At 35.2% G+C, this 13,986-nt stretch overlaps 2 protein-coding genes across 2 annotated transcripts; one reads left to right on the top strand and one right to left on the bottom strand.

Moving 5' to 3' along the window:
- Positions 1-946: 946 nt before the first annotated feature.
- Positions 947-1,657, bottom strand: LOC107057987 (uncharacterized). Its single transcript, XM_015303179.1, has one exon. The coding sequence runs from the start codon at positions 1,655-1,657 to the stop codon at positions 947-949; it is 711 nt and encodes a 236-aa protein (XP_015158665.1).
- A 7,972-nt stretch (positions 1,658-9,629) lies between these two features.
- Positions 9,630-13,748, top strand: LOC102581373 (ABC transporter G family member 22-like). The gene is made up of 11 exons (XM_006362766.2): positions 9,630-9,671; positions 9,812-10,239; positions 10,384-10,478; positions 10,569-10,801; positions 10,877-11,032; positions 11,272-11,455; positions 11,535-11,843; positions 11,931-12,218; positions 12,465-12,749; positions 13,020-13,127; positions 13,429-13,748. The coding sequence occupies exons 2-11, from the start codon at positions 9,837-9,839 to the stop codon at positions 13,648-13,650; spliced, it is 2,283 nt and encodes a 760-aa protein (XP_006362828.1). The 5' UTR covers positions 9,630-9,671; positions 9,812-9,836; the 3' UTR covers positions 13,651-13,748.
- Positions 13,749-13,986: the final 238 nt, after the last annotated feature.

Here is a 13,986-nt window from a genome sequence, read left to right as displayed (position 1 = left end):
AGCCCGAGAGGGTGAGCCCTAGTCCCATATCCTAACACTCAGCTCGAGAGAGTGAGTGGGGTAAGGCATAGGCTGACCTTCATGCAGCAAATGGGTGTCCGAAAGGAACACATTTGAAATGAGGTAAGTTTCCCGAGAGGGAACTTATTTCCATCTAAAGCTTGGCCTAGTCACTATTATCTTGCAAAATTCCTATCGAAAGCATGTACCCAACGATTTAATCTCAACTTGTATTGCGGTCACACCCCAAGAACTTTTTCCTCATACTTGATTTTATTGTTATTTTTGTTGTTTTTACTACTTGTGAGAAAACCCCCAATTGATATTTGACACTTTTGTGTCACCCCCTTTAATTATTATGTTTTTACTCGTTAATGTCTTTAGCTACGACTAATTAGAGCTAAAATTTATTTTTCTATTAATTCTCAAAACCACTCTATTGGGACCAGTGGCGGAGGGAGGATTTTTATCAAGGGGGTTCAAGAAAAATAATTAATCACATAAATAATAGCGCACATACATATATCTAAAAACTTAAATAGATCATTACAATTGTACTCTACGAGGTTTCATATCTTGAAATGTCTTAATAATAGCATCATTAGGAATACTATCAAATACATCTTTTTCTACAAAAGGCACCAAACAACCATTAAAAAAATCATCACTCATTTGACTTCGCAAGTCATTCTTGATAAACTTCATTGCCGAGAAAGCTCTTTCAACAGATGCAGTGGCAACTGGTAGAAGTAGAACAAGTTTCACTAAGCAGAACACCAAAGGATAATTTGAATGTGTTTTTGTTTGGACTAATCTTTTGGAAAGATCACAAAGTCCATTTAGATCAGAGAACCTTTCATCAACATCACGAACATCAACAATGTAAATTGCAAGTTGATTCTCAAGAGTATCCATATTAAATTCATCAAAATCATTTGGATATAATTCAGCCATCCTCATTATTTTTTGCTGTCAAAAACTTGTAAAACGAGTTAATTGGATTCAAACAAGCAATTTCATGGAGCAAATCAGTAGCTACCTCATTAAAACAATCATTAAGCTCTTGAAGTTGCCAATCAATAATATTGCAAAACACTTCAACACGGTAATGATGTAAGACTGTATAGTGAGAAAGTCTTCGCTGTGATCTTAAAGAGCTAACATATGGCTCCTCAAAGTTAGGTATCAAAATTTCATGTTTGGTATAAAATATAGATACATTAGCAATAAGAGAATTCCATTCATCATCCTTTAAAACTTGCAACCTTTTCTTTGCTACTTCAACAAGTAGCATGACATTTGCAACATCTTGCTCCTTTCTTTGTAAGCATTTATTGAGCTCATTTGTGATTGCTAATACATCTCTCATCAAATGCAACATGAACGCAACCTCAAATGTTTGACAAGATTCAAGATGTCTCATTGCCTTGGCTCTTTCATCCATACTTCGTGCATCAAGAGCAAGTGATTCAAGAACTTCAACAATAGAGCCAAACATAAGAATAAAATTGTTAAAAGATTTATAATGAGATCCCCAACGAGTATCACAAGTTCTTGAAAGACCAAGTTGTTGATTCAAGCCCCTACCGGTTGTCAGTTCACCCATATCTAATGCATCCTGAATTGCTGCCTTTTGGGAATCTCGTAAATCATCCATACGCTTAAAAGAAGATCCCAATACATTAAAAATATTTGAGACCAATACTACAAGTTTTCCCACTTCAACACACTTTTTAGAGACCCCAACAAGAGTTAGTTGAAGTTGATGAGCAAAACAGTGTATAGAATGAGTCAATCTACTTTCTTGCCTAATCAACATTTTAAGTCCATTGACCTCACCTTGCATATCGCTTGCCCCAACGTAACATTATCAACGCACACGTGATGGACTCAAAGAATGTTGAGCAAGTAAGTTAATAATTGTCTCTTTCAAGGATAATGCACTAGTATCTTGAATATGAATAATGTCAATAAGTCGCACCATCACAAATCCCATTCTATCAACATATCGTAATACCATAGACATTTGCTCCTTGCGTGAAATATCAAAAGATTCATCAACTAGTAAGGCAAATTAGTCACCATTTAGTTCCTCGAGAATAGTTTTAACTGTTTCTATCTTGCATGCAGTCACAATATCTTTTTGAATTATTGGAGAAGTCATTTGATCATTTTGAGGGGCATGTTCAAGTACATAATCACGAATTTTATCACATCTTTTTGCATACCATGAGAGAATCTAAAGAAAATTACCCCTACTAAGTGATGATTTAGATTCATCATGACCTCGAAATGCGAGTCCTTGAGTTATGAGAAGTCTTACTACATCAACCGAAACACTTAAGCGGATATAATATCCATGTTTAATTTGATTAGATTGTCTCTCAAATGCAGATTGAATCGACTGTTGTTGCCGTAGTAAATCCTGACATTTCTTTTTTGATCGATTATGTGGGCTATTCTGCAGACCAATATGCTTGTCAAGACCACTCTTTTTATTCCAATTCTTAAATCCTGTACATGAAAATACTTCACCTCCACCTTGATTAATGTTATGATCTTTAAATAGATAGCAATACAAACAATAGGCTGCATCTTTACTAACACTGTACTCCAACCAATCATGATATACATCATCAAACCATTCATGATTAAAACGACGTATTGCTCCAGAAATATTTGTTTGAGGGTACTCATGCACCTCCAAGCGAGGTTGACAAGGACCATTCACAAGGTATGCCCTTCTAATAACATCACGATGATTTGGATGATAATTCAATATTGGAGTTCTTTCACCGGGATCAAACTTTAAAGTACTCAAATCAAATTCTTGAGAAGAATGTGATGGTACTTCAGAATGATTGACATTTTCTTGTTGGTTAGATTGACTATGACTATGAGAGGCTAAACTTGATTTCGATATTGGGGTAAAATACTTCTTCATTGAATATTAAGATTTAAGACTGGATTGTAAAGTAAAAGTTTAGTTAGAATTTAAGAGAAATAAACACACATTCAGCAGTCATAACTATTAAAAAAAAAAAACATACACACAATAAGGACCAAAACCAAAAAGCTTAAGCAATGGTTATTTGATTATTACATTATATTTCTCTATCTCTCCAATTTTAGATTAAGAAAATATATTAAATTAGCCAAACAAAAAAATGAAACTTCAATGATATCAATAATTCAGCCAACTAAAAGAAAGCACATCAAGAAATAATGAAATAAGGTATATAAAAATCTAGTAAGAAAAAAGGGAACCAAAAACATATCGAAGTAGTTATTAATGGAGATGAAAGAAAGATTGGGGATATAGACTTCAAGATTTCAATAATGACCAATTCAATAGAAGCAGCAAGCAGCAACAACAAGGAGCAGCCAACAGCAACAAGGAGCGGCCAGTAGCGACAAGCAGCAGCCAGAGCAAGGAAGAAGAGCGATGAAAAAAATAAAATGTGATAAAATCCTAAAAGAAGAAAAGGGTTTTTTAATATTTGACTTTGTAATTAGGGATTATCAGGGTTTTAATAAAGAAGAAAAGGGCTTTTTAATATTTGACTTTATAATTAGGGATTAAACTAATAAATCTTAAATTCCCGCCTAAAATATAAGCTGATAAAAAATTGCCTCTGTTCGGATTCGAACACGCGACCTCACATGCAGGAGCGCGAATTCTTGAACCCCCAACGCCACTGAGCTACGCCTTTGATGTATGTTCAGGGGGTTCAATATTATATATATACACATAAATAAAAAATTTAATCGTATATATATAGTGTAATTTTTCGACGAAGGAGGTTCGGATTGGTTCAACATAAATCCGCCCCTGATTGGGACACGACCCCAACATTTAGTTGGGTTACTATATTATCGACGATCGTAGACACTCATACCATAGGTTAGTGTCATTGGTCACGATAAACATCAATGACTACATGGTTTATGGAGACGTGAGTTATCTGAACTCAAGCTCGTCCCCATATCGGTGCTCAATACTACTCCCAAAATATGATACTAGCTCTTTATGTTTAAAACATACTTCTTTCTATGATTTGAGATAATTGCTCAAAAACTTAGCTCAAAGGCTATCTTGGAAATCAAGGTTTCCTCTCTTGCTTTATTGTGAAAGCATTTACCCTTTAACTAAAAACTAGCCCAAAACGCTCTTTACTGAAAAACTAGCTCAAACGCTCTTTACTGAATAACTTGCTCAACGTCTCTTTTAAACTATTTTGGGAATACATAGCCCCCATATACATTTGAAGAAATAAACTTCAAAATTACTCTTTACTGAACTCGAAACTTAAGTCTTATATCAGAGTTAAAATGTTATTAAAAGACTTTTGGAAAACATTATGAGTTTCTCTTAACTTGACTCTTGAGTTCTCTTGAATTTTATCTTAACTGTTCTTGACTTGACTCTTACCTGGTCCTTGAATTGAATTATGGATTCAAGGATTGTGATTTGTGATTGGAAGGGATAGAACTTAATACTTGGAACTCAAGAACTTCAATGATACTACTAATTTCAAGAATGCTCAACTCAGAGGGTTTATGCGGAATTATGAGTATGAACTACTCAACTCAAGGACTCAAATATACTTCTCATCTCAACACTGTTTGACTTATAGGGTTCATGCGGAATTATAGGCATTAACAATTTAACTCAAGGACTTCATGGGTAACATGTAATAGTGCCATGATTATAAATATAATCTCATAGGGGATTAGGAACTCAATACTTAGAACTTGAAGAGACTACTCCTCTCAAAGGTACTCAACTGATGAAGTTCATGCGGAAGTTAAGGGCATGAACGACTCAACTCAAGGGTCAAAATATCAATAAGGAACTCATGTATACGACTCTACTCATTCTCATACTTAATCAAAACTTAACTCAAATCGATGATGGATCTCAAAGGATTCACAATTGAACTCAAAGGTTTCCTTGAACTCTACTCTTAACTCTCTCTTGAATTTGAATTATGAATTCAAGAGTTATGATTCATGATATGAATGATCTCAATAAAAATATATCTATTCGATAATTAGGAATAGAACTTTTAAAAGAAACATGAATTCAAGAACTCAAAATCAATTTATCTCAAGAATACTCAAATCTAGGGAAAATATCCTAGATTACTCTTTTTCTGATCTGAAAGTAGATGTAGGGGGTGAGGATGAACTAGTCCAACACTATGATAGCCTTACATACCTAGAAGAACAAGATTCTTGAAGATTCTTGAAGAATCTTGAAGAATCTTTAAGAATCTTGAAGAATAACTTGATTAGAAGCCTTGAAACCCTAGCTTGAAGGTAAACAATCAAGAAAACCTTTCTTGAGATTCTTGAATTAGTTTCTTGAAATCTCTATGGCCAAGAATTATGATTTTTCATTAGTGAAGATGAAAATCTGATTGTTTTGAGCCTTTTATTAGTCAAGAAATTCGTTTATGGTTTTCTTGGAGGTAAAAAGACAAAAATGACTCTTTTTAATATTTTCCCATCGCCTAATTCGTAACAACACTGTATAGGTTACTAAAATAGTCATAACTTTTTACTCAGAAATTGGATTGACGCGAAATTGGTGGCGTTGGAAAGTAGATTCAAAACCTTTAATTGGATAGGTTATGGCTCACGTAACTCTTTATATTCTAAGATATATGGTCGTTTGAAGTTGACCCAAGTAGAATCTTACATCAAAACTTAATGAAACTTCAAGAACACTTATCAAGAACTTAAATCCTTAAATTTCAAGAACGAAATTACGCTGAATAAATCATGATTGGCGTGTGGGTGAAAGAACCCAACACTATGGAAGCTTACATACCTCTTAGAGATTAAACCCATGGCGAAAATACGCATCAAAACGCAAGACTCTCGACGAACGCTTTGATCCTCTCCTCTTCTCTCCTCTTTTCTCCTCTTTTCTCTTCTTTTCTCTTGTTGAACTCTCAACTAAAACCCTAGGCGTATTAGGATTATAAAACTGAACCTAATCAGATTAGACCCCTAAATTATTACTAAAAACGATTTAAATCTGATTGGGTAAGAAAAAGACCAAAATACCCCTCTAAAATCTGGCTTTGACTTTCCTTATCTAGACAGACCAACTTCGAATGGACATATCTCCCTCATACGAACTCGAAATTTAGCAAACTTGGTGGCGTTGGAAAGTAGATTCAAAACCTTTAATTGGATAGGTTATGGCTCACGTAACTCTTTATATTCTAAGATATATGGTCGTTTGAAGTTGACCCAAAACTTATACTTAAGCATAACTTGCAAAATTTCAGATTTTGCTATTTCCAATTTAGTTCTTTTTGGAACTCAAGGTGCTACATCTAGTGACCTGACCTTAATACTTAAGAAATTTCAAATTCCTTGGTAAAATCCTACTCACAACGAAAAACGGTTCAAGTCTTGGCTCAAAAATTTTCTGGGGTGCTACACCTTACTAGGGGCTTCTTCATTTTTAAAGCTCGAATTCGAAATTTCTGGTTAAAAGTGGAAGGATCTATCTATTCCACCGCATCCTTTGGTGGTTATAGAAAAAAGACATATGAGGGCAGGGGCCTATATTTCTTTGGGTAGAGGCAACATACAAGACACTAATGTTTTAGACCAAAACATTTTGCTAGAAATGATCAATATAATGAAGTATGCAGTTTGCTCTCATCATTATCTTTTTTTCTGATTTCTAAAAGTGTCATCAAATTCATGTTCAACTCGTTTAATAGCAATTAAATTAAACCAGATTTTAGTGTTGTTCATACTCGGAAAAACTTACATATATTATTACTAGAAGAAAGTAGAGATCGAAGTACGTTGAAATTGTTGAAGTGTGTGCAAGCTAGCACAGACATGCCCCTTATCTAGAGAAATATCGGATTAATGATTAATTACTTCTTGATTCCAATTTTCTTCAACGAAAGTGACTTTTTTGAGATAATGAGTGACCATCTGAGAAATCAACTCAGAACAATTGGTATTGTTGTAGTGCATGTAGTGTGAAGTAGTTTAGGAACTTTTACTTATCAACTTGAAATTCTGCAAGTGATCATATAACTCTGGTTGAAGGTTACTATCTAAACACCTTAAATTGTGAGTGAAGGCCAATGAAACATGTAAACTTGCCCCTTGTCTTGGTGAAAAAAATGAGTAAATGACTTACAAAGAGTTATGGTTTCGTATGTCCTTCGTGTGTCAACTTGGAACACCACGTATGTACTAGGCGTGCTCTTTGATCAGTCACTTTCCAGTGCTTTAAGGCAGATTTAACATCCCTTGATGACCATGTGTGTGTGATGATCATGGTCACAACTTACAAGTTACAAGGACATAGTTCTTTCTCTGTCATGATGGTGAAGAACACTAACATTTGCTTTTGATGGTGCTATCTTTGGTTTCATTAACTTCCATTTTTCAATTTTAAAGAAAGTGATTCACTTTGAGAGGCTAGATGAAGATACCCAGGTAGCTTCTAGACAATAACTTCAGAAATATCTTGGGAATGGTTGATTTATGCTATCTTGAATCCTTCTACAATGTAATATCTAGACAATATTGCAGATTATAGGGAAGCTCGTTGCACAAAGCATCTCGCATTACCAGGGTCCGAGAAAGGGTAGCATCCCAAGGGGTGTGAATGTGATGCAGATAACCTAACCTAATGCAAGCATTAGTTACTATTTCCAAGGCTTGAACCTGTGACCTATAACTCAAGTCACATGTAGACAACTTTACTGTTTCTCCAAGGCTCCCCCTTCTAGACTGACAGAGATTCATAACAAAGTATGCTATGATCCTTTAATAATCAGCATATTCAAATCAGATCATGAGTTGGACTTGGACATCATGATCAGTTACATACAACAACAATAACCACAGCTCGATTCCAAGCAAGTTGGGGTCGGCTATATATATTAATCCTTATTGTCTAGTATGTATGTTACATAGGCCACTCAAATTTGAATATTGACCAAGACTTGGGGTTCCAACAGGAAAATGTATTCATGTGGGATTCTCATTTATTTGAGGAGAGTTATATGATCAAAAGGTGTAGTAGCATGATTTTAAAACAAGTAACAATTAAAAAAAAACAGTGATTTCCTTGAGAAAAAAGGAGGTACAGATTGCTACTGCTACCTGACATGAGAGCATATCTCAATGAATCTTTTATGCATGCTCTATTCTTTGCCCTAGCTCAAAGGGCACCGGCCATGACCTCAACCTCTAGTGACTGACTCTCTTCATGCCTTATTAATTGTACATGTTGTACAATCCAAATAACTTCAAACACAAAATCAACAACAGCAACAACATACGCAGTGTAATCCCACAAGTGAGGTCTGGAGATCAGGGTCGTTTGTACGCAACCTTAACATTACATTGCGAAGTTATACAAACAGCAATCCAAAAGTTGTCTAATCCAAACCATTGCATAATTAAGTTCTTCTGATAGTTTTTGCACCATTAGATAATAAGCATTTGTTTTTTTATATGCTAGCATCCTTGTGCTGATAAGACAAATGAATGCTTCCCCAACCGTTAGATTACAGGGTGGAGCGGAGCCATAATGGTTGTTACGCGTTTGGCAGAATCCAGTAATTTTGGCTTAAACTCTGTATTCATGTTAAAATATTCATTTGATATGTACAAATAATCTATACAGAATCCATAAACTAATAATTCTGACTCTGCCTCTGCGTTTGGAAGATCAGTTTGAATAGTATTTTCTGTTTCACATCTTTAAATATTTAGAAATTTAAGTTCTATCTACTGACAGTAAGGACAAAGTTCTTTGGTGCAACGGAAAGAGTTACTGTCATGTGAATACAGATCATGGATTCAAGCGGTGGAAAACAACCTCTTGCAAAAGTGTAAGGTAAGCTATTTACACTGTACCCAAAGTGGTCGAACAATTTAAGGCAAGTCTGTGTATGATAGACCAAATGTGGTTCAGTCCTTCCTCAGGCGGAGTTTATTTGCACCAGACTGCACTCTTTTATGTACGTCAACAACGACATATCCAGTGAAATCTCATAGACCCTCATTTATATATACAACCAGTAAAATTCTTTACTCTATATTGTCAACGTATATAACTTAAATCCAAAGTTAAATAACTATTGACGCGTAAGAATTGGGCTATACGTTGTCCCATGAACCAGTTGGCATGTCCATAATGTCAAATAACATCAACTGAAAGGGCTAGGAGATGATGCATTGCACCAAAAGTCAATAAACAGTTGATCAACTTGGTTTGGGAAATAGTAATGCTATACAAAACTTGCTTTAGGCAAAGTTTCATGTATCATAATTCAGTTCAATTTTGAAATGACAAAATTCAAAATGTATGGTGATTTTTTATGGAAGCACTGTTGACTTACTTTATCTATAGGGAATTCCAAATATGGCCAACTGCATCTCATAATGCTAATGGAAGGACCAATCAAAATGTACATTCTAGACATTGTGAAAATGAAACATCAATAAATGTACTGAAAAGTTTCAATTCTTCTCCTGACATTGAAAGATGCCTTAATTGAAACAACCATATGAGATCTCAATGTTGTCACCTCAAAAAAAAAAGAAGGTCTATATAAACTTATAACAAGAAAATTTAAGCCAGTAAACATTCTAATTGCATAAATCTTCCTCAGGTTCTTCTCTTCTTTGCTTCAAATATTAGTTCTTTTTCTCCAAGATTGTCTTGAACATATGTTGAGCAGAGTTATTTTTGTTTTAGCAATTGTGAATGTTCTGCATTTTATGTTTAAACTGACACATTTTATGTTTACAGTTTGAAGTCTAACCAACCGCGATATATGGAGCATGAACTAGATCACTCCAAGAGCATTGACAAGGAAGAGGCTGTCATCATGCAGAATATCGATGGGGATGAGATTTTCCCACCTGAAAAAAACAGGAATAGTTTTTGCATAAGGAAAATAGAAGGCAATAAAAAGACTAAGACACGCTTAATGAAGATGCGAAGCCTAGACTCTGCAGAGGAATCACCAGTACATGGAAAATCCTTGTGTCATGCAAGATCATTTAGTTCTCATTTTCTAATAAACATAGATGAGATGATGAGTGATATTGATAATGAAAAAGGTGCACTTTTAAGCAAGACTCCAAGTGGGAAAATGGGATCTTTCTCATCCGATCGATCCCCCATTTCCTCATCAAGCATCTCTGATGACGTGACGTTAGAAAATTCACAAAAAAGTAAGAAAATCACAAGACATCAGAACATAAAATTACCTGCCACAATTATGGCAGTGAACACATATATACTAGCAGCTAGGTTTGCCTTTTTTTTATGTATGTGAATGTGATTTCTGAAAGAAGTCCCCTTTTTTTGTCATTCAGAGAACAATATATTGAAATCGAAGGATCAGGAGGATGACGATTCATGCAGCTGGAATAGAATTCAGATTGAGCCTACCTTGCGTATACGTCTCAAGGTGGTTAATGCATGGATCATCTCTTACGAACATTCTACTGCTTTATATAAAAAGTAGGAACATATTACAATTTTTCTACTTGTTTTGTAGTTTCAAGATGTGAAGTACACCGTGGCACTGAAGGGAGTGGAGAATTCTGATACAGAAAAGTGCATACTTCAAGGAGTGAGTGGTTCAGCCTGTCCAGGAGAAATTCTCGCGTTAATGGGACCTTCGGGTGGTGGTAAAACAACCTTACTCAAGCTTCTAAGTGGAAAGGTGAAAAATGATTGTGGCACGATTACTTTCAATGACCAGCCATATAACAAGTCATTGAAACAAAGGTAAATTCACAAGTCCTGATAGAAATTCTCCTAAATAGTTGATCAAATGTAATGTTTACAATAATCACTCAACAGGATCGGGTTTGTGCTGCAAGATGATGTTGTTTTTCCCCATCTCACTGTGAAAGAAACCTTAACATACGCTGCTTTGCTTCGTCTACCTAATACGTTATCTAAAGAGCAGAAGAAAGAGAGAGCTATTGGAGTTATAAATGAGCTTGGCCTAGAAAGGTAACTTCTTCATTTCCTATTACCAAAAAAATCTCTTCTCATTAAAGTGTTATGATTATACCACATAAAAAGACCAAAATATTTTTCGATCACATGCTAGAACTCACAGATGCTAAAACATCAGAAAGAATGGAATACGCGGGACAGCATTGTTATGTCGAACTGTCACTAGCTTAACTTATTTCATGCTTCTAAGATTGTAATGTTTTCTAAAGTTGGACACTGAAATGTAATTTCAGGTGTCAAGACACTATAATTGGAGGGGCATTTGTTAGAGGAGTTTCAGGAGGCGAAAGGAAACGAGTATGCATTGGAAATGAAATTCTTCTGAATCCATCACTTTTGTTCCTAGATGAACCAACATCTGGTCTGGATTCAACCACAGCACTTCGAATTATGCAGATGTTACGTAACACTGCCAGGGTACTCATTATCAAAGAGTCTCATCAAGTCATACTAGCTTTTTATAAGTCTCATTAAATAAATCATCTTATTTTGATAGGCTGGAAAGACAGTGGTAACAACAATACATCAGCCATCGAGTCGACTATTCAGCAGATTCGATAAGTTGATTCTATTAGGACAAGGCAGCTCATTGTATTTTGGCAAAGCCTCTGAGGCAATGCTGTATTTCTCTTCAATTGGTTGTTCTCCCCTTATAGCCATGAATCCAGCAGAGTTTCTAATTGATCTTGCAAATGGAAATATAACGGAAAAGTCTATACCTTCAGATCTAGAGGACAAGCTTTTACCAGGAAACCATCATTTCAAAATGCAAAATGAAGGACCTTCCCCAGCTGATGTTCATGAGGTATAAGAGATCACCCTTCTTTTCTTAATCTATGTGATAAACCATATTATTATGATAATATATACACTTAAAAACCAAACATTTCAGTATTTCGTTGGGGCTTATGAGTCGAGGGTTGCCAACATAGAGAAACTAAAACTCCTGAAGCATGGCCTGATAGAAGAAGATTCTGAAGTGCAGAATTGGCCTAATTCAAGAGATTCTGGTGCAACCTGGTGCCAACAGTTTACAATTCTTTTCGGAAGAAGTCTCAAGGAGCGAAACCACGAGTATTTCAGCTGTCTCCGGATAACTCAAGTCATAGCAACAGCTATAATTGTTGGCTTACTATGGTGGAATTCAGATACTTCATTCCCTAAAAGAATTTCAGATCAGGCAAGTAATGTATTTCTTACAACAAGGATCATTTTGTCTTTAAACTAGCATGCTTCTTCCAAGTAGCGGAGCCAGAAATTTTACTAAGGGGTGTCAAAATATAAAAAAGTAGACAACATACAACATATATACATAAAACCAGTAAAATTTCAACTATTTTTTTGGCGAGACACCCCTTAGCATAAGGTGGCTCCGCAACTGCTTCATCCTAGTCCTTCAACTAATTTTTTTAGGAAAACATTGCAGGCAGGGTTGTTATTCTTTATTTCAGTATTTTGGGGTTTCTTTCCACTATTTACAGCAATCTTCACATTCCCACAAGAAAGGGCTATGTTGGTTAAAGAGAGATCAGTGAATATGTACAAGCTTAGTGCCTATTTCATAGCCAGAATCACCACTGATCTTCTCCTGGACCTAGTGTTGCCTGTAACATTCTTGGTGATTGTCTATTTTATGGTTGGATTGAAGCTGACATTCAATGCATTTTCTTTAACTCTGCTCACAATTTTACTAAGCATAATTGCTGCTCAGGTTAGAAGTTATGATTTCTTTTTCCGCTATTACTCCCTCTGTTTCAATTTGTTTGTCTTACTTTCCTTTCCTGGTAACTCTTTAATTTCAACTTTTCATAACATGTTTAACACCACAAGATTAAAAACAGTTTAAGAAAAGTATTCTTTACTTTCTTAAACTCTCTATATGAAGTCAAAAGCAGACAAACAAATTAAAACTGAGGGAGTATCATATATATATCAAAGCAGAGTTGGTCTTGACATGACATTTGGGGTTCACTATGTTCAGGGCTTAGGTTTGGCTATAGGTGCAGCATTCATGGATGTGAAAAAAGCAACAACTTTTGCTTCTGTTATCCTCATGACATTCATGTTGTCTGGAGGATTCTTTGTCCAGGTAATAATTAATAATGTCTTATCAGCACATGGATGATGATATATAAACCAACATTGATGTTAGTGTTATGATAACTATCATAATAAGTAACACTAGAATTCAACAATATTAGCGCATAGTACAATTTTCAATGGATGGGATTCAATTGAATCATGTTGCTTCAAGTACAACTTATTAGCTACAATTTGCACCACTTATTTTGGAACGCGAAGTTGATCAGGAACAATAAATGGACTAGTACAAGAAAAAGTTAGTCAATATCAAACAATGTGACTGATTTCGATTGATTTTATGATTGTAGGAAGTTCCAGCATTCATGTCATGGGTTCGTTATATCTCGATTAACTATCACACATACAGGCTTCTCTTAAAGATTCAGTTCAAATCCTTGAGAAATTCAAAGTATGGCTCTGTTGATGACTCTAGTGGAGTTGAAGTAGGAGCAATGTTGGTGATGGTTATTGGATATAGGGTGTTAGCCTACTTCTTCCTAAGAAAAATGAAACTAAGAACAAGTACATAATTGATAAGTATTAATTTTATTTTTGTTTTTATAGTTGAAGATCCAATTTCTACCCATAAGTTGTAACTACAACATTCTATATGTACTATGTTCTTAATTTGTTTCATATATTTCCTTCCTATTAGTTCTTTGTTGTGGAGATGGAAATTTTGGGACAACATATTTTGAACATTTCTTCTGTGATTCAAATGGGCGGTCTTGAACTTTTGACTCTCACGTGTCCGGTGTGTTTCTTTTACGATATGCTATAGTCGGAGTGTCTTCTATCCCTATGTGCAAACCTTTATGGTCAATAGTGTGGAACAGAGTAATTGGCTAAAGAGCCCAATGATGGAA

This window comes from Solanum tuberosum, unplaced genomic scaffold, assembly GCF_000226075.1.
Source record: "Solanum tuberosum cultivar DM 1-3 516 R44 unplaced genomic scaffold, SolTub_3.0 scf00420, whole genome shotgun sequence".
In the NCBI taxonomy this organism is placed as follows: domain Eukaryota; kingdom Viridiplantae; phylum Streptophyta; class Magnoliopsida; order Solanales; family Solanaceae; genus Solanum; species Solanum tuberosum.
This window is presented reverse-complemented; position numbering and strand designations above follow the sequence as displayed.